This window comes from Naegleria lovaniensis (genome assembly GCF_003324165.1).
Source record: "Naegleria lovaniensis strain ATCC 30569 chromosome Unknown tig051, whole genome shotgun sequence".
Classification (NCBI taxonomy): Eukaryota; Heterolobosea; class Eutetramitea; order Acrasida; family Naegleriidae; genus Naegleria; species Naegleria lovaniensis.
The window spans coordinates 47,948-67,231 of NW_025407873.1; the positions used below are offsets into that span (position 1 = coordinate 47,948).

General features: G+C 37.7%; 8 protein-coding genes across 8 annotated transcripts; 4 read left to right on the forward strand and 4 right to left on the reverse strand.

Moving 5' to 3' along the window:
* Positions 1-513: 513 nt before the first annotated feature.
* C9374_011808 (uncharacterized protein) lies at positions 514-3,078 on the forward strand (the record flags this gene model as incomplete). Its single annotated transcript, XM_044687504.1, has 1 exon — positions 514-3,078. One exon carries the CDS (start codon positions 514-516, stop codon positions 3,076-3,078), a length of 2,565 nt encoding a protein of 854 aa, XP_044542893.1.
* A 223-nt stretch (positions 3,079-3,301) lies between these two features.
* Positions 3,302-3,571, forward strand: C9374_011809 (uncharacterized protein; the record flags this gene model as incomplete). Its single annotated transcript, XM_044687506.1, has 1 exon — positions 3,302-3,571. The coding sequence occupies one exon, from the start codon at positions 3,302-3,304 to the stop codon at positions 3,569-3,571; it is 270 nt and encodes an 89-aa protein (XP_044542894.1).
* A 473-nt stretch (positions 3,572-4,044) lies between these two features.
* On the reverse strand, positions 4,045-7,815 carry C9374_011810 (uncharacterized protein; the record flags this gene model as incomplete). Its single annotated transcript, XM_044687507.1, has 6 exons — positions 4,045-4,539; positions 4,598-4,848; positions 4,931-5,524; positions 5,588-5,942; positions 6,005-6,417; positions 6,486-7,815. 6 exons carry the CDS (start codon positions 7,813-7,815, stop codon positions 4,045-4,047), a joined length of 3,438 nt encoding a protein of 1,145 aa, XP_044542895.1.
* A 2,179-nt stretch (positions 7,816-9,994) lies between these two features.
* Positions 9,995-12,082, forward strand: C9374_011811 (uncharacterized protein; the record flags this gene model as incomplete). Its single annotated transcript, XM_044687508.1, has 1 exon — positions 9,995-12,082. One exon carries the CDS (start codon positions 9,995-9,997, stop codon positions 12,080-12,082), a length of 2,088 nt encoding a protein of 695 aa, XP_044542896.1.
* Positions 12,083-12,163: 81 nt separating this feature from the next.
* C9374_011812 (uncharacterized protein) lies at positions 12,164-13,903 on the forward strand (the record flags this gene model as incomplete). Its single annotated transcript, XM_044687509.1, has 1 exon — positions 12,164-13,903. The coding sequence occupies one exon, from the start codon at positions 12,164-12,166 to the stop codon at positions 13,901-13,903; it is 1,740 nt and encodes a 579-aa protein (XP_044542897.1).
* A 116-nt stretch (positions 13,904-14,019) lies between these two features.
* C9374_011813 (uncharacterized protein) lies at positions 14,020-15,048 on the reverse strand (the record flags this gene model as incomplete). Its single annotated transcript, XM_044687510.1, has 1 exon — positions 14,020-15,048. One exon carries the CDS (start codon positions 15,046-15,048, stop codon positions 14,020-14,022), a length of 1,029 nt encoding a protein of 342 aa, XP_044542898.1.
* Positions 15,049-15,621: 573 nt separating this feature from the next.
* Positions 15,622-17,664, reverse strand: C9374_011814 (uncharacterized protein; the record flags this gene model as incomplete). The annotated part of the gene is made up of 2 exons (XM_044687511.1): positions 15,622-16,867; positions 16,934-17,664. The coding sequence occupies 2 exons, from the start codon at positions 17,662-17,664 to the stop codon at positions 15,622-15,624; spliced, it is 1,977 nt and encodes a 658-aa protein (XP_044542899.1).
* Positions 17,665-17,755: 91 nt separating this feature from the next.
* Positions 17,756-18,994, reverse strand: C9374_011815 (uncharacterized protein; the record flags this gene model as incomplete). The annotated part of the gene is made up of 1 exon (XM_044687512.1): positions 17,756-18,994. One exon carries the CDS (start codon positions 18,992-18,994, stop codon positions 17,756-17,758), a length of 1,239 nt encoding a protein of 412 aa, XP_044542900.1.
* Between the last annotated feature and the right edge of the window lie 290 nt (positions 18,995-19,284).

Consider the following 19,284-nt stretch of genomic DNA (forward strand, 5'->3'; position numbering starts at 1 on the left):
GGAACGAATCCATTCACTCCAGCGATCATGTGAACGAGTCGTTAACATTACGTATTTCATCTTGAAAGTGAATGCTTAAGCTTTTGGATTAGTTGGATCATACTAATATTGAAAAGCAATTGTTTCTCTCCAAATCAACCAATTCAAAACGCCAAGATTCGGTCCTTGAAGATTGTTTTGACAACGCACATACTGTCAAGTGTCATTTTTTTCATTCGGACCAAATATTCTCTACCTGTTTGGAAAGTTTGATATCTCAAACAATGCTTGAATTCTCAGCAACGCCAAAAGCAAGCACCTAAAACAACTTGGGGAGCAACAATATTTTGTGGAATTTCATCACTAGCAATTTACACAAACAAAAAAAAACAATCAAAACCTCACACAGACGCCAAAGACAGAGTTGTCATTTGCATTCGAACTTCACTTTCATTACTCGAGCGTTTCTCGTCGTTACTCCTTTCAATTATTCCATTGAAACATTTCTTGTCCATTCTTTGAACCCTTGTCTTGATGAATTATTTTTCACAACATCAACCACTCGTCGTATCCTCCAACCCTCCAACCAAACAACAACAACCCAATGCCATTATTCACTCACTCAACGTATTGAACCATCCTCCTAACAGTAGCTTCTACCCAATTTCTCAACATGTCTCCAAGAAGAACATTTTTCACAGTTCCTGTAATTTTACACCACAAGCGCAACCACCACTCCAACAAGAGAATGAACAAACAACAACAACAACAACTCCTATCGACGACGACGTGATGCCAAGCTCCACTGGACCAACCTCTGTCAATGGTGAAGCGAAGCGTACTACTAACAACAACGAGAATCAACATGATGTTGCTTGTTGGCCCATCGACCTTGTCGCAGACCACAGCGCTGCATCTATTCTCTCCTTTCCTTTCGTGGGTACATTATCCGAAAGCGGTAATTTGGACAATTTGCGAGATGTTTTAGTACTAGCAGGAGAGAATAGTAGTACCACCACCACTCCTCCAACTGGATCTGATATGGACTGTGATGGTACTACTTCTACTACTTCCATGTTCACACAAGAACCATCATTGCAACAACAACAACCTCTCATGAAAAAGAAGCAACACTCGCATGATTCTGTTGTTGTTGTTGTGAATCCAAGTCGTCACCATGTTATTCAAAATCAGATGATCACAACCACCGTTCCATGCTCTTCGTCATCATCATCCAACAACAACAACAACAACAACAACACTCTGACCTCTTCTGTGCACCACATTCCTTCTGCTGAAATTATGAAATCCTTATTAAGCAGCATGGGATCGATTTCACAACAACAGCAATCCACATTGAATGCACTTCATCGATCTTACTCCCAACAACAACAAGTTTCTCAAATGCATGTCCTTTCCTCATCAACTCCTCCTCATCATCATCATGGTCAAGCAAGTCCCATTCCTCAACATCACTTGGTATTGAATCATCATCAACATTTACCACAACAATTCTTGTACTACTCTCGTCCACCACAACATTCAGTGATCAACACTATACCAACAACCATTTCTTCTTCGGATCAGCATTATGTCCATGCCTTGTTACAAGTATTAAGCTCAAACTCGGAACCTAATCATGGATCGATCCATGCAACAACGACCAATTCCAATGCCATCAGTCCTTCTCTTTCACATGATGCCATCCATTTCACACACATGAACCAGAATCCATTTCACACGTGCAATTTACCAATTTTTGGACAATCCGCTGCTACAACCGCTCTTCACAGTAGTGATCCACATGAAGAACAATCCTTTGTTTCATTACTTTCCAGTGGGGGTGGATTGGATGCTTTCACAACAAATAGTTTTTCATCCTCGGTGAGTAGTCACAGTCACTCGTCACCCAGTGTTTCGAGTCCAAATTTCACACCATCGAACAGTCGTGCAGCTGTGACATCATCTCCACAATCTGTTGTGAATCAAGGTGTTGATACTGCCATTCCATCCACGAATCAGAAAGGAAAAGCTTCTCCTTCGTCTCCAAGAATCAAGGCGAAAAGATCCTCACGAAAATCCTCGTCTTCTTCAACCAACACAGCAGCAGCAACAACAACTCATTCATCATTACTTGAACAAGATGCTACCTCGAAAGCAAACTTGCATGCAGTGAGAGACATGTTCCCAGATCCAGAGCAGAGAAATTGTGTCATTTGTAAACGATCCAACATGTCCTTTAAAAAGAATTACTTTGTCCATGCAAGTAATATTGAGATTTATAAGAAAACTTTTCCTGGATTGGCAGACAGTATTGAATTTGGTCCTGTGTGCTCGACCGATTTTAACAAAGTTTGGAGATATTCGAGAGGAGAGTACATTCCATCGAGTAATGGAAATAGTGGAAGAATTGTGAAAAATCCATTGAATGAAAACAAACCAAGTAATAAGAAGAGAAAATCGAAGAGTGGTAACTCTGAGCAAGGAACAAGTGCAGGAGGCAGCAATGAAGGAAATTCTTCGAATGGATCTTCGAGAAGTAACAAGAGAGTGAAAAAGACGGTCAGCCAAGCCATTCGTCATTCAGAGATACCCTCTTCAAGCATAATTGCAGAAGAACACGAATCATCCATTCAAGAATCTCATGACACCACATTGATGCATGAAGTATTGAGTAGCTGCTCGAATCAATTATTGGATCCATTCAACATTGGATTGGAATATCCAATTCTTGAAATGGATTGTAATATTACTGTGATTAGTTTCAAGAAGAAATCCGACGAGTCGTTTAATTTGATCAGTCTGATGCAAATTGCTAATCACCTCTATCAAGACAGTGCATTATGTACTTCAAAGAGTTATTTGGAGATGTTTAAGGAAGATATTGCACAAAGATACGCAGATGCAGCTCGATATTGTGACAACAATTCCATACCCGAGACCATTCAAACCAATGACATTCTTTCGATAGGAATTTTAAGTCAGAATCAAACAGATCCATTGATGGAGCTGGATGAACAGTATTTGCAAAATTATGTCCAGTCGAAAGCGCGTCAGTTGCTTCAAAGTGGAGACTGTTTAACCATTATCCTAAAATAAAATTATTTTCACTTTTCGAGCTGATGGACTTGAATCTTGCTTTTTCGTGTCGTCCATTCAATGTGCAAATCTGTTTCGACCTCAATCCAACTTGAACACCATTTACATATTCCTCTGCTATGGAACTTTTTTAACACTCCAATGTTTAAAGATCTCAGTCGCTGAGGTTTCCCTAAGGTTTCTTCAACAAGTCGTAGCTACTGTGGCGACAAGGGCAAACACAATGCTCACCAAACCAGACAAAGCAAAAAACAATAAGTACAGACTAACATTACTCGTGTCCCCTGTAAGGGAACAAAACCCCTTTAACAAAGGAGATCTACTCGTGAAACAGCAAATTACGGAACCATTTGCAATTGAGGAAAAATCAGAAACTTCTGAAAAGGGTAAAGTTATGGCTCTTTCTACTATTACCTCAGAACTGGCTTCATTCATCATGTTCATTGCCATCGGATCGCATAACTCGTCCGTGTTACCAACAAAACCCACTTGAGCTCGGTACCACCTTTGAGTAACATTACTCCTCGGGATCCATGATTTTGAATCAAGAGAAGAATTCACTTCCATGGTTTCGTATCTTGTATTCTCCACCCAAACCTTTCGTGGAATAATAAACCCGTCCTCACTCCCCAATGTAAAAACTAGCCACACCAAACAACTACCAGTAACACAGAAAAACAACAAAGAATTCAACACAAGGAACGTTACAGATCCTTTGGATCTCATCAGTCCCAAGCCTTGGCTGGTCCGACAATTAGGTGCTTGAGTGTACCTTATTTCCGGCTCTGTTTTAGAATTATCTTTCATCATCATATGGAACCACAATGCAGCCATTTTTATTCCTTCATCTGCCTTAATTATACGAAGACTAAAAATAAAAAATAAATATTCCATACAAAAGATGACAAATGTCTAGCTAGCACTGTTTTATTTTGTTTGACAGCCACAATAATGAATTTGATCTTCTCAAATCCATTTCTGTTGTCGTTGGCTTTGATCTTTTTGCATCAAAGCTCGTTCAAGTTGGAGTTGTAGTCTCTTGGCAAGTACTGTCAAATCTTCTCGATTGTTGTCTCTTGATTGTGAACTTGTAGAATCGCTACTACTCGTTGGCACTGCAATGGATTGGCTGTTCTGACTACCAAAAGAGGAAACCTTATCTTGGACACTGCTAGCCACAGGTAGGTTTTCACGTGCAGCCAGTAGTCGTTGGATATACTCCTCACGAGCTTTTCTAATTTGAGCTTGTTGATGCTGTCGTTTAAGCTCTTCTTGAAGTGCCAAGTCTTCATCAACATCATCTGCTTCTTTTTGGAAAAGTACGTCATGATCAGAAATGCCAATCAGTCCATCCAAATCTTCGAGGAATTTGATGTGGTCTGCAAGACCAGGTGCATCCTTTCGCTCATCTTTGTGAATATTGTTCAACCTTTTGCATGTTTTACTGATCGTTGTATCTTTCTATAATAACAACTTGTTGTTGAGAAATCAAGTCAAATAATAATTACAAACCACGTACCAAGGTGAACATCTCTTGCAAGTCGGCTTCTCCAAAATAACGATACTGATTCGACTCCACTGTAGCAGTTCTGGAAATGGTGTTCTTGGCTATTTGTTTACCATAAATATATTCTTCAATGGTTCCTGCTGTGATGAGACGATAAACAATCACGTTCTGACGCTGTCCAATACGATAGACTCGATCGATGGCTTGTTCATCTAGTTGTGGGTTCCAATTAGGTTCAATAATAATGACTCTTGAGGCACCAACTGTTGAGAAGATAACAAGCAACCACCGTGAAACATACAAAGAAACATTAAGAGCTCATGAAAAGCTGTGGATTTCACTTACCCAAGTTGAGTCCAACTCCTCCAGCCTGTGTGGTTAGTAAAAAGCAATCAATATCTTCATCTGTGTTGAATTCATCCACCAATCTCGTTCGTTCTTTGTAGCTGGTAACAGAGCCATCAATACGATTAAATTTCAAGTCCAAGCTCTTGAGCAGAATTGCAATAATATCAAGCATTCTAGTGAATGATGAGAATATCAATAAGCGATGGCCGTCCTCTCTATTTTTCAAAATTAACTCTTGAACAATTTTAACTTTGCAACTAGCACTAATGAGGTCATCCACTGGTTCATCTCGAATATATTTTAAAATTCGAGCCTCCTCAGCTTTTTTCAATCTTCTTTCGATTGCCTTCTTGGTTTTTTCATCAAGCTCATCAGCATCAAGAATGCCATAATCCGCACCCATGATTGCATCTTGGTCATCGTCGCTTTCTTCAATAAAATCCTTCATGTCTTCAGCATTTAATTGGTCTTCTTCCATTGCCTGTTCCTTTGCAGCTTGCTTCAAAGCTTGCTCTTTATGCTTTTGCATTTCATTGTATCCACGGCACATGATATGATGGTCACATATTTGTTTCATGACAGTAATACCAACTATTAAGGTAGTAATAATATTAAGAATGAAATGGGCACTATCTTTCATAAATGAATACATACCAAGAGGATTTTGAGTCCTATTGAGAACTCTCTTAACTTCTTCAGAGCTAATATAATCTTTGTACATTTGTTTTTGCTCTTCTGTTAATGTAATCCACAAAACCAAGTCATTCTTTTGCCCAATTCTGGAAGAAGTGTTTGCGCTTTTACCGTCAGTCTTGAAGAGTTGATTGTCTACCTTTAATGTTTCACTCTTTTCACGCATGAGTAGGTATGGTTTGATTTTTTCACGCAAACAGTCTGCACGAATGTTACCTAGTTGCTTTTCAAAAAGTCTGGCGTCTCTCTTTGTAGACCTATTGATGGCTATGGCGTAGGTTTCATTAAAGTCTTTTTGGGTGCCTAGTAGTTTGTCCTGTTAACATTAATTTCATCGAAATATGAATTGAAAAATTGTTCAGCCGAACAAAAACATACCTCAAACATCCATGAAAAAAGAGCGTAAAGCTCGTTTAAACGATTCATAATTGGAGTACCAGTTAAAGCAAATCTCGATTTGCTTGGAAGTTGTGCAATCTGAATGTGGCATTTGGATTTAGAATTCTTGATCTTGTGAGCCTCATCAATAATTACTGAATCAATAAGCTTGTCGTCAACAAATTCCTTCTTTAAAAAGTCCATGTGATTGCTTATTGTTTGCAGTGTGGAAAGCAATACAGCACCTCCATTGTTTGCTGCTCTGTTGAATTGCTCAACCATGCTGATTCTCTTTTTGTTTTGAACTTTGTTACTTCCAACATTATGAAAAACAACAACATCTTGAATTGTATCATCAGACCATTTTTCAAGCTCTCTTTTCCAGTTACCAATCACGCTATTTGGACAGAGAACTGTAAAAATTGAGAATGGAAATAACAAGTCCATGAATGTGACAAGTATATCAACTCAATCAACTTACCAACCACACGCTTTGCTTTCTTAGAAAGAAACAGTCCATGGATAAATGAGGAAATTTGTACAGTCTTTCCAAGACCCATCTTGTCTCCCAAAATACCGCCATTAAAGTTAGAATCAAAATGTCTTTCTGTGAGCCATTTGACACCTATCTGTTGGTGATGATAGAGACCTTCATAAATTTTAGCTGAAACGATAAATCCAAAAGGATTCCCGTCCAGTTCCAAAACATATTGATTGTTCTTGACATCAAATGACCATCCATTCTCAAGCTTGTTTAAATCTTGCAAGGTGGATGGCTTTCTGGAAGGCTGATTCTTCTTTGAAACAGAAGAGCTTGTAGGTGCAACAACTTTCTTTTCATATGCTGGTTTGGTAACCTTAATTTGATTATTCTTGGTTGTTTTCTGCTTTCTTTTAGAAGATCTGATATCTTCCATTTCTTCATCGCTTGTTTCAGAAATTTCATCAATCACCTCTTCTGAAGAAGAATAATCCTCAATTTCATCATCGTCTACTGGCTCATTATATTCTTCATCTTGCTCTTCTTCTGATGAAGATTCCTGATCAAATTCAATCTCTTCCTCACTATCTTCTGATAGCTCTGGTTCTTTTTTCTTGGAGGAGAGCGTTTTTTTAGGTGCTGAAGTGTTAGCTTTTGATGTTGGAACTTTAGCAACCACTTTCTGAGATGTTGCACTGCTACTACTAGAGGCGGTATTATTAAGCCTATTCATCTGTTGTGGTGAGACCGCTCTTGAAGGTCTTCGTTTCAACCTTTTACGAACTGGTGTGCAAGATACTTTTTCGTCGTCCGTGGTATCGCTTTTCAAGTCAGCATCACTGTTGTTCATGCATGTTGCTTTTCTCTTGTTCTCTCTTGATTCATTGAGATCAATAAGATTGAAAGATGTTTCGTGCTTAGTGGGTTGTTGTGAATGTTCCAGATACATCTCTTCTTCATCCTCACTACTATCGCTATTTTCAATGAGAATGTATTTCAATTCCAATGAAACATTGTCATCGTCGTCCGTATTCATGTTGTTGCTCTCATCACAACTACTGTCTGAAATTTCAATTACTGTTGGAAGACAAGGCTTATTGGACTCAACAGGTTCTGATGTTAGTGGTTTTACTAAACTGCTGTTAGTTTTTCTTCTAATCGTTAGCGTTGATCGTTGTTGTGTGCTTGTTTGATTCCCTGGCTTGGCATTAACAGACACGCCATTGGTATGGAGTGGTGATGATAACTTGGAATTTGCTGCCTTTTGAATTGTTTTAGGTAACTTCTGTTGTACAAGATCATCGTCTGAGCTGCTGTTATTGTCCATCATCGTTTGCTGTTGTTTGTTGTTACTAGCTGCTATATTAGCCTTGTTAGAAATGGTGCTAGAAATATCCTTTAGAGGGTGTGAGTTGTTTCACTCGGAGAGGAAGAAGGCTTTGATGGAGTGTGTCGGCCCACTCGTTGCGTTCGTTTTCTAAATTTCTTGAGAGTTACTTCTGTACAATCTTCATTCTCTTGTTCCGAGTGTTCCAAAGACCTTGTTGTGTTTGGGCCTTTTGTAGCTGATGTCTTTCCTTGCGGCATGATCGCCTTGTGTGGTTTTTTTTTGTGAATAAAAACTCTTGTGTTTGCCAGAAGACACAAATTTTTTGTTAACGGTTAGGCAAGGAGGGAAATAACTTGTAGCAGAGAATGTTGCACCAACAAAAAGCAGAATGATTCGATAGAGTCTAGACATAGATAAGCTTGTCAAATACTCCTCCTTTTCTAACTCTTCCTCTATGAAAATGCACAACATATCTCACACCCTTAAATGCCGTCAAAGCGGAAAGCATTCAAAACGGTTATGAAACGAAACCAATTTCAACCAAGGCAATGCTCACTTTGCAAAGAAAAGTACTGTTCATAAATTGGTAAGCAAATCATACAAGGTAAGAACATGAGATTCTGTGCAACCTGTCGAATCTAGAAGCTGTAAATCGTCAAAACAGTAAAGCAACTTTAACAAAAATATTGGTAGGTATTATTCATATGGATTTAAATACATTGTCCAAATCCAAAAGTGATATTGATTGCCAGCTTCCAAAACCAAACCATGATGTCAAACAAAGTTTCTTGCAGTTCATCAACCATTCAATATCAGGAAGACAACTCCACCTGTCATTTTTCGAAAAGGGATGGCGAATATATTCAAGTGCATCATCTCCGTTCTTGGTTTCTGCTACTCTAGTTCATGCATTAATTTCATTGACCAAAACGATCGCAAATTCAACATCAGAGTTTTCGACCCTTGTCATCATATTTTACAATTTCAGTTCCAACGGTTATGTGTTCACCTTTGAGACCACTGTTGCACTCATCCTCTTCGTTGAGTCTGATTTCGATATACAATGCATCTGAAGAGAAGAGTAAATTGGAGAAACAGAGATGTCTAGATGCACGAACTGCAACATCATGTGATCCGCAAGATGCACTCAAGACTATCTGTTCATGAACGGATCGATCTGATGCAGCTGCTCACACAACGCAAAAACACAAACCATTTACAAATTGATTGAAGACAACTCGTGTTGCAAAAGTGAGAATTTCCCTTTCTATCACTTTCGTTTCGGATTATCTTTCCTTCTCCATCTTGCTATTATGTTCACAAACAGAAATCATCCTCCGTTTTGAAACTCTTTGACGGTTTTTCTTGGCGCGCAAAAATTTGTTTTTGAAAATTGAAGACTAAATTGTTAATCGCTAGCCTTTTGCTTACCCGAATGCATCAACACCTTACTGTGCTTGTCGTTGATGTTTTTGTTTGTGCACAAACTCTTCAAAAAAAGAACAACATCTCTCTTGTCATTGGCACAGTGTGTGTGATTGCTGTTGTGCCATCCTTCATCCTAATATTATCAAAAACAGAACAAGCCTAGGCTTTGTGCTGTTTCATCATCATCAAACACAGCATCGCGAGCATTCATCATTGAAAAGCAATCCTCTGACCTGAATTCATATTTTGCTCGGTTAATTTTCAAATACTCCTAATTGAAATATATTATTTGGTCTTGCACTCAAATTGTTACTCTTGTTTTTCCTTTTTTTGTCAACAACTTGATTCACCAATATCCAAACAACAACATAACAACAACACTCAATAACACACTCTCTGAGTGATTAGTGCAAGCTCTATTCCACGCTTTCTCTCTTCGTTATCACCTCTCTTGGAAACCATTTCACAATACTCCATTAACCTATCACTTGTCTTTCTCTATTTCTCTCTTTGTCTATAAAAGTTACTTGAAAGATCTTCAAATCGATTTGCAAACTACAAAAGAACTCTTTACTCAATCACACGAACGAGAATATTCAAGCTCTCTCCTCTTTGCTGACCTTTTTAAAAAACGTAGTGCATCATCCTTTTGCTGTCATTCTTCAAAACAATCTTTCTAGGGATCGTTCACAAAAGAAGAGCAGAGTTTCTTACAACAGAATAACCACACAACTCGTTGAAAACTCTGATGATGGACACAAGTACCAATACTAGTATGGTCACAGTTTCTCTTCCTTCTTCCCAACCACAACAACCACAACCTCAACATCCAACTGAAACATTCTTGAACTCCCCTAATCACATCACTAGTTCATCGCTCTCCTCTCATAACCGCAACAACAACAATTACTACAACACCAACAATAATCATATCAATTCTCAACCAATGATGACATCCATGATGATGACAAACACTAATCATCCACAACAACCTGCTTCATGGAATACACAAGTAGTTTCAAGTCACTCGGTTCATCCTTCCATGACGAATAACAACAATCATTCAGTGAATGTGTTCCATCCATCACCTGCCAATTATAATTCTCAACAACCTTTTATGACTCCCAATATGCAACATTCATCATCTTTTCATTCCTCTCCTTCTTCTTCTTCCAATTCTTACAATTCAAATAATTCCACGATGCATGTGGTCCATTCCAATCATATTTCAAATAATTCCCATCCACTAAATCATTATCAATTTCCAGTTCAACAACAACAACAACAACATTACTCTTCCAAACAACAACACCAACCACAACAACAATATTTACATGTAAATAATAATTATGCAAACAACAACAATATGGAAGCTTCACACAAGATGTTGCCATCAATTTCAGAATGGTTCCGAGGTGGTCATGTGAATGAATTGACACCACCTGCATCATCACAAGAAACTTGTTCACACAATGTTTCTTCTTCAACAAACACTTCTTCCATTCTCATGACTTTGAATCAAAAGAATGTACAACAACCTCCCTCTTATGATGTTCAATATTCACAACAGCAACAACAACCATCCAATTCCATAACAAGAATGCAACTCTCTTGCTCACCTCCTCAACAACATCATGAGAAATCAACATCACCACGAATTGTACAATCCAAGTCTCTTTTACGATCCAATTCAGACTCTAGCGGAAGCTCAATGTCACCCAATCATTCTTCTTCTCATAATTCCATTCACAACTTTAAAACAATGATTATGGCCACGCCGAGTGCGACTTCTTCTCAAACATGTACAGGTAACCAAACTCAGCAAGCTGTCACCAGTCAAATTGTTTCCAGTTGTCCGAATGAGAATGTGCGAAAGCCAAACAGAGGAAAGGCTCCCAATAGACAATCCCATATCTCGAACACTGTAAATGCTGCAAATGAATCGACTGGTGTCGTTCATACAACACAACAACCAAACACATGTGTGAACAACCGTCCGTCGACGTTCCAAGATCAACAGTCGATCATGCAAGCAACAACAACAGCCAACCAAATGGATCTTTCACATGCTTCACCAGTTAAAGTAGCAACTACCGTGTCGGTTGTGGAAACTCGACCTGATAAGCGTCACAATAGCAGCAACATTTCACAACAAGAACAACCTGAAAACAAAAAAGATGGTATTGTGTTGGTCATTGAGAATGTAGAAAGTATCAAGCAATACATTGCAGAGAAGGAAATGGCTCAACAACAACACTCCTCAAATTCTGGATCACATTCTCGAAGAATTTCAGCAAAAGAGGTTTGGAACTCGATCGCTGCTGCCACCGCTGCTAACAATGGCAAATTTCCCAATGAAAATAAGATTAAGAAACAGTCCAAGATGAAGCATAGTAGAGCAAATTCTCCAATGAGCATGGGAAGTGGTTCAGTATCTCCGTCGGTGCTTGAACGACGATTTAGTAATGTTTCATTATTTGAGAAACTTTCATTAGAAGATGCAGATATGAAAACAAGTATCATTTCCTCGACGTCCCTTCAACAAGATCACAACATGACGAATCACATGTCCAATGGAATGAATAATAATCATTTACAGTGTCACAACACGACGACAGGACCATTCATGTCTCAAAATGCAAACCCATCTCCTCAACAGCAACAATATCTTCAGTCACCTCAAACACAACAACCATCGCCTATTCAACCAACAACGAACACTTCATCCAATGTCCACTTATTAGGGAATGAATTTGTGGACTTTTCTAAGGGAGAACATGAAATTCAAAAGAAAACTCGAGGTGAAAAAGTATACAAATTCAAAATGATAAAATTTTAATCTTTCATGAACGAGATCAGAACTCACAATTAAGAGTGCAACCTCTAGCAACTCGCATCGTCTTGCGTTTGGTAAAAAAAAATGGCTCAACTGCATCATCCGCTTTCTTGGATGCCTGTCGTTGAAAAGTTATTTCAGTTTTTGGATCCGTTACAAGAGGATCGGGTTTTGTTTAGGCTTGGTTCAACGTGCACAGATTGTTATTTGGCCGTTACATTATTAGCAAGAAAGATGCTCCTTCAGGCTTTTTTGAAAGGAAATGAACAAGTAGCCTTTCCGTTGCCTCTTGATGATGGAGCTTCCGATACAGAAATTGAAATCAGAGAGAAGGAATTGGGCGTTGGTAGATTTCCGTTTTATTTGAGAGAGTTTTTGAAATTGAATCGAGGACGTTGGAGCTGGAATGAAAAACTCATTCATCCGACCAATGTTGTGTGTCCCATGGAGGAATGGGAACCATTACATTCATCGACATATATCATGTTTTCAAGGCATGCATTGAACTCATATTTTACAACCAAAAAGACCAAATCATTGATATTAATTGGTTGTTTATATAAGAAAAGAGCTTGTGTGTTATACGAACCAATTTGTGGAGGATTGTTTTGTTTATATCAGAATAGGATAAAGAAACTGAGGAGCATCTTACATTGGTATTCAGAGCCTGTCGATCAAACATTTAATTTTGATTTTGTCCCATTTACCAAGATAACAACGAAAGAAGAAGCAATAGCAAATATTCAAAACCATACACGTGTTTCAGTATACCCATTTTTAACAAAACAATTGAGGGAGGATATTGACGTGGTTCTAGCAGCTACTCAACATCGGTACGAATCTGCAATTCCACTCAAGTATAAGGACGATCCTCAATTTATGCTAGAATATGTTTGCAGAAATACTTTTGCCTTTTTCTTATGCTCACCGAGACTGAGATATGATTTTGAGTTTGTAAAAACATGCGTCAAGAAAAACGTGTTTATTGTCATGTTGCGAGTGAGTGACAAGTGGCGTTATGATATTTCATTCAAATTACGCAATTTTTTAAAATCAGAGATGATTGAGTTTTTCAAACATGTAAACATCAATTTTCCCAAGTTGCGAGCGCTCCCAAGATTAAGGAACGGTCCTTTATACGAACAAGATCGAGGGACGGTGATTAGTCCTTCTTCGGCATTACGAGTCGTGCAAGAAAATGGGTTATTCCTTCAATACTGCTCTGAAGAAGCAAGGTCAGACAGAAATATAGTGAAACAGGCCATACAGGAGAATGGTATGGCATTACAATTCGCCTCTGAAGAATTGAGGAACGACCTGGAGCTTGTCCGTATAGCATTACTGAATAATCCAGAGATTTATAGTCATCTTTCACAAACAGTACAAGAGGATTCATCTATTGCCTTAACACTGGTATCCAATTTTACTGATCAAATGCATCGAATTCCAGAATGTCTAAAGATTAATACTGATTTTCTGTCGAAGGCCATTGATGCAAATCCAAATAATATTTGGAGTTGTACATCAGCCTTTCAATTTGTAATGAACGATTGCAAAAGAAATTATTTGAAATATCTACTCATGCCAGAGATGCCTTTGTACGTGCTTGTTCTTAAAATCCCACGAACTGATTGGGGAAATTTTGAAGTTGTGGCGTCATTGAGTTTAATGTTAAAAAATTTTAATGAAATAAGAATGACAAAAAAGAAAAATCCGACTGTCAGTTCGGTGCGTTGTGAACAAGTAGTCATGAGAATGTTGCGAGATCCTACCAAGATCATGAACGTACGAGAGGCGATATTTCAAAATACTTATGGAATTTAATTTAGGCAAATCGTTAAAAGCACATTGCTCTCAGGAATTTAACAATATTATTTACAACAACCACGCAAGTCAATACTTTTTAAACTGCAGCATCCACAAGCGTGTGAACCATTAGTTTACATCAACCCATTCTTCTTATGAAGACAAAACATGTTTGCAATTCCACTCACTTGTTCATACAAGAGTTTCTCTTCCTCTGCAGTCATTTGATTCTTCAAATCACCCTTTCTCAAGACACTCCAATTGGTGAAAATGAATTGAACGGCCTTGTCATGAACCTCTTGTTCTTCACCCTTTGTGGACATGCTGAAAATTCTACCAACAGTTTGAAGAGTCATGTTCTTGGCAAGTCTCTTGGCATATTCACCCAACACACCAATCAAACCAATTTTCTCTGCGAACTGGAACAATTGATTCACGTCTTCCTCAGAAGTAATTCCAAACTTTTCACATGCTGCATCAAAGTCATCGCTGTAACAGAAATGAACCATGGCTCGGATATGCTTCTCTGAAGGAGGTTCAAATTGATCCAAGTCAACTTCCAATGGTGAATTATAATAATTTTCCTTTTTCTGTGTCAAATATTTGACATACGTGTCAGGAATCACATATGGAGTCGAAGGGGCAGAGGATGGTTTGTTGGCAGTAGGAGCTGTACTTGCCAAGTGAGTTCTAAACCAAGTGCAATGACTGGCCAACACCAACCGATGCATTTGAATTGGTTGTTTCAACAATTTCGATTTCAGACTCAAATCAGCAAGTGGCAACTTGTCTGCAACATTTGGCAAGGTGTACTTGACCCATTTGGCAGTATTGGTTCCTGAAGTTTTCAAAAATTCTTCCACTTTTTTGTAATTCTCAAATTCCTTATTAATTTTGCCTGTCAAGATGTATTCGAGAGCTTTGTTGGTCACATCAGTGTCATAATTGACTTTGTAAGTGGCGAGGCCATTTTTTTCTTTTTTGAGAGGAACAATTTCAGGAGCATTGATTTGCATGAATAATTGGAAGAATGGAATGGCGTCACCATTGGAGGAAGTGACAATGGCATCATAGAGATGAGGAAACTTGGAATTAATCTCTCCTCGAGAGGCAACTAAATATTTGAGAGATTTTCCAGGATATTTACTTGAGGAAGATGACATGTTGTTATACTACTACTAGTACAATAATAATGAAAACGACTCGAGAAACAGTAACACTGATACTATTCTTGATGCAATTCTCAGACACAATGCTGTCAGTAATTTAACTGGGAGATGAGAGACAAGAGTAATTGAGACACAAATTCGGTTTTCAAATATCGCCAATGATTCAACTTGAGGCAACTGTTGGCGAGAGAGATTGTTGTTTCTGCCACCACACAACGGTTTGTGATTTTTTTTTGTTTTTAAATTCATTCCATGACGAAGAAAAGACTGAAAAACTGTAGAGACCTGCAACCGGTTGTTCTGACAGACGTAGAAAGAACAAACAAAATGGAGGAGATAACTTATCGTACGGTATGGAAATAAGTTTCCAAAGGACCAACTCAACAATTTTGCAGTCACGAATAGTAGTTTGCAATGATACCGTGATGGCGAGTGACAACCTTAGATGAAATTAAAGGGTTCATACAATCGGTAAACACAAAAATGATCATCAAATTTGACATCTCGTTTCAGCTTCTTTACTCTTCTGTTGATGTAAAATTCAAACTAATATAGGCTGCACTTACTTCAAACATCCATCGATGGTAGTTTTACAGGTCGTTTTTGTGTTTCCACTAATAGGGCTTGCTCTTCATCTTGTTCTTGAACATGTCTCAACAATCCATTCATAAAGACATTCAACATGGCATGGTGAGTTTCAAATTCTTGTCGCAGCATTAAATTAATATTTTCTTCAGTCTTTGAATGGATACCAACTTCCAAGATCCACCAAAAAGCAGGAACGTACAACACTTCATGTTGATCTACTTCCACAGTTAAGGCAATAGCATCTGACAGGAACGACTTTTTTTCATTTTCAATAAGATTAAATGGATCCAGCGAACTATACACGAGACGACCATCGACCTTGTCATTTTCAATTTTCCAATCCATAATTTTCGCTCTAGGTTCCATCATTTGGTTATGAAACGGATCAAATAGCATCATTTTCGTTTTTCCTTTCACTTGAATGAATAAACTTTCCTTATTGAGCTGATACATGGGCAAGACGAAATTATTTTTCAAAACATCATCCGAATAGGACAATCGCATAGAAATGGATCGTAAATGAAGAGTGTCATTGAGGAAAGAAGGAGCTATGGGAAAACTAGATTTCAAAAACTTTTCAATTTTCAAATCCTGTGGAGAAGATGTCACAAAATTTTGAATATAAATTTTTTGATAAGGAATCATAAATCCTCCTGGTACGTAATTGGTTCTCAATTTTTCATAATCTAAATAATGATTCATGAGTGCTTGCCATGTACTTTGTTTCCAGTCAAATGTCAATTTTGGATGTTGTAACACATTTTCGACTTGTAGTTCAGCATCTGTTAATAAATCGTCAATCATGTGTTGAAGAGAAATGACACGTTCAATTTTTGAATCTTCTTTGGACAACAACGATTCATACGACACCAAATGAGAATCTTGTTCATTATTTTCTTCAGAATTTTGAGAACGTTTGTCACGATTTCTTTCTTGAAATGCCAACTGAATCATTTCATCTCGTTTTAAACTTTGTGACGAAGTGTCACTTTCTTGATGAGATTTGAATGGAAATTCTTCACCAATTTGATGTAACAATGGAAAGATATTGGTTCGGATGGACGCAGCAGATTGTTTGTGAGATTTGTGTGAAACTGTGTAAAACGATCGTTTTGAAATTTTTGAGAGAAAAGTGTCATCCCATCCAGTTTTGAAACATTTCCAAATGGATTTTGGTAATACTTTGGAACCAGCTAATTTGACTGGTCTTGCATTGGAAATGAAACTATTGAAAAAATGTTAAAAAAAATATTTAGAAATTTCAAAATCAAAAATTCAAAATTCAACTTACTACTTGAAAAATATATTACTTTTAGGCAATTTTTCTCTAAATTCAGGTACTCGTGTTCGTTCTCCTCTCTCTTCTCCTTCCATCTTTTGAATATCTTTATCCAAATGAATTAATTGTTCATCATCTCTTTCTGTTGAAATTCCAGCATACAGAGTATGATCCAAATTCATTTTCACAGCTCCAGATTTTACCACATCCAATATCGAACGAGAAACAAACTCTTGTGTCATTGTAGGTAAATTCTGCCTCAATGCACGGTACGTCACATCAACACTATTTTTAGTATTTTTGTGAAATTCAAAAATCATGGAATAGAACGGTGCCAACATCAATGCACCTACAAAACATCCAACACTAAAAATCAAAATAAATAACAATGCATGTAAAATTTCTAATTTATCTCCTTCTAAAAGTAAATTCCGATGTCGATGATACCATTCAAAAATTGTTAAAAATTGCGAATGGAATTGTTCATAGTGATGAGAGGTGGAATTTTTGTAAATTTCTCGAATTTCACGAGGAGTGTTTGTGGCGTAAGAAGAATCGAATTCTGAATCCGTGTTGGTGTGTAGTGATTGTTGTATTTCCTGATTTGGAAATTCGGAAAGAGAAGGAATGGAAGGAGAATGATTGTTGTTGTTATTGGTATTGGTTGCGTCATGATGAAGGTGGTTAGGGCTCATGGAGAGTGATTCGTCTTGCGATGTTGTTGGCACATAACTCAAGGACATTTTTTTTATGGATCAAACACAAACTGTCAAATGTCATTTCACACAGATCGTGTCATTCACCAAAATCCTCAATATAACAAAACACAACATTTTACATTTCTGTTACCACTCTTACATGATCATCCATAAACGACAATATAAAACTATCTCCAAACAAACAACCAAACAATCCCAATGTCAAGAAATTCAAAATTCTCAAAAAGAATTCTCGCACAAACAAATCGCATCCTTGCAATTCACTTCTCAACATGATTCGATTTGGAGAATGTTCAATTCGAGACATGACTCGATCGGTAACCTCATCAGCTAACACAAATTCTCCTTTCCCGCCAAATGTCACATGTCTCATTCGATGTCTTAAATACCATGCCTTAATAAAAGGTCCCAAACAACCGAAAAGTAAAATATTTAAAACCGTAAAGAACCAATGCGTGAGTTCAATATATTCTCCACAATAAGCACTGAACCAACGGAATGAAGTAGCACCAGTTTCGTACCAAATAATTTTTTGATGAGTCACAGTGGTGGAAATAGTTGAGGAACGATTTCCCATTTCTGGATTTTGATGAGTGACAGATACTCGAGTACCAATAGGAACAGAAATAGCTGGATCTTGATCTTCAAATCGATCTCTCCACATTAATCTCTGATCGAGTTTTGAATAAAAGAAATGATGCATTAATCCCAAAGCTGTCCACAATCCACACGTGTAAAAATTCATCAAATGATTCATGACACTGACACATGTCATGACATTACAATCATTGGAAATATCCAAATCAAGTCTTCTATTTCCAACTCTCATATTTCTGACATGATACCTTGTTAAACGTAACACACAACAAGCTTCCAATAATCCACACCAACACAATTTTCTTGGAATCCAAGTAATTACCAATAAAAGTAACCAACAACAATCTTTGGACGTGGTGTCAAAAACTCTTGAATGAATGGAACGTTGCCAACCTGAACGTAAACTCGTCATGTTCGAATATTGATTCAAAAATGATGATCCCATGGTCGATAATTCTGCCAATTCCACTTCCGCATTTGGCATCTTTTGATATCTGTCAGTATTCACAGTACATTTCACAATACATAAAATCACAAATGAGAGCACGGAAGGAACAACAAGGATCAATACGATGGCACTTGCTAACGCAATGCCAATAATGATAAGATATTGACCGATCGGGAAGCCAATGACATCATCAATGGTTTGTGTGGAATGAAAATTAAAAATTGAATTTGGTAAATAAATAATTCGTTCATCGACGTCGGGTTGGGAAGAGGACAATGAAGAATGATCACGAGGAGAAGGGTTTGGCATTAGAAAGGAGAAGTGTTGAGAGAGAGCGAGTGAAAGACGACTCTCTGGAATGGTTGCTGCTTGACATTTGGCAGATGTCTCGAGCAGAATCATTGCAAAGAGAAGAAAAACACACCACCACGTGATGGTGGTGACAAGAAATTTGCCTGTGAGATGAGACATGAAAAGCTCTAATTTTTTTTTGAATATCAGCGAAAACTTTTGTGAAATTTGACGTTTCTCCAAAAATTTAAATTCATAACTTGTTTTAGAAATCTGTTGACAAATCTCAATTTATAAATAATTTTATC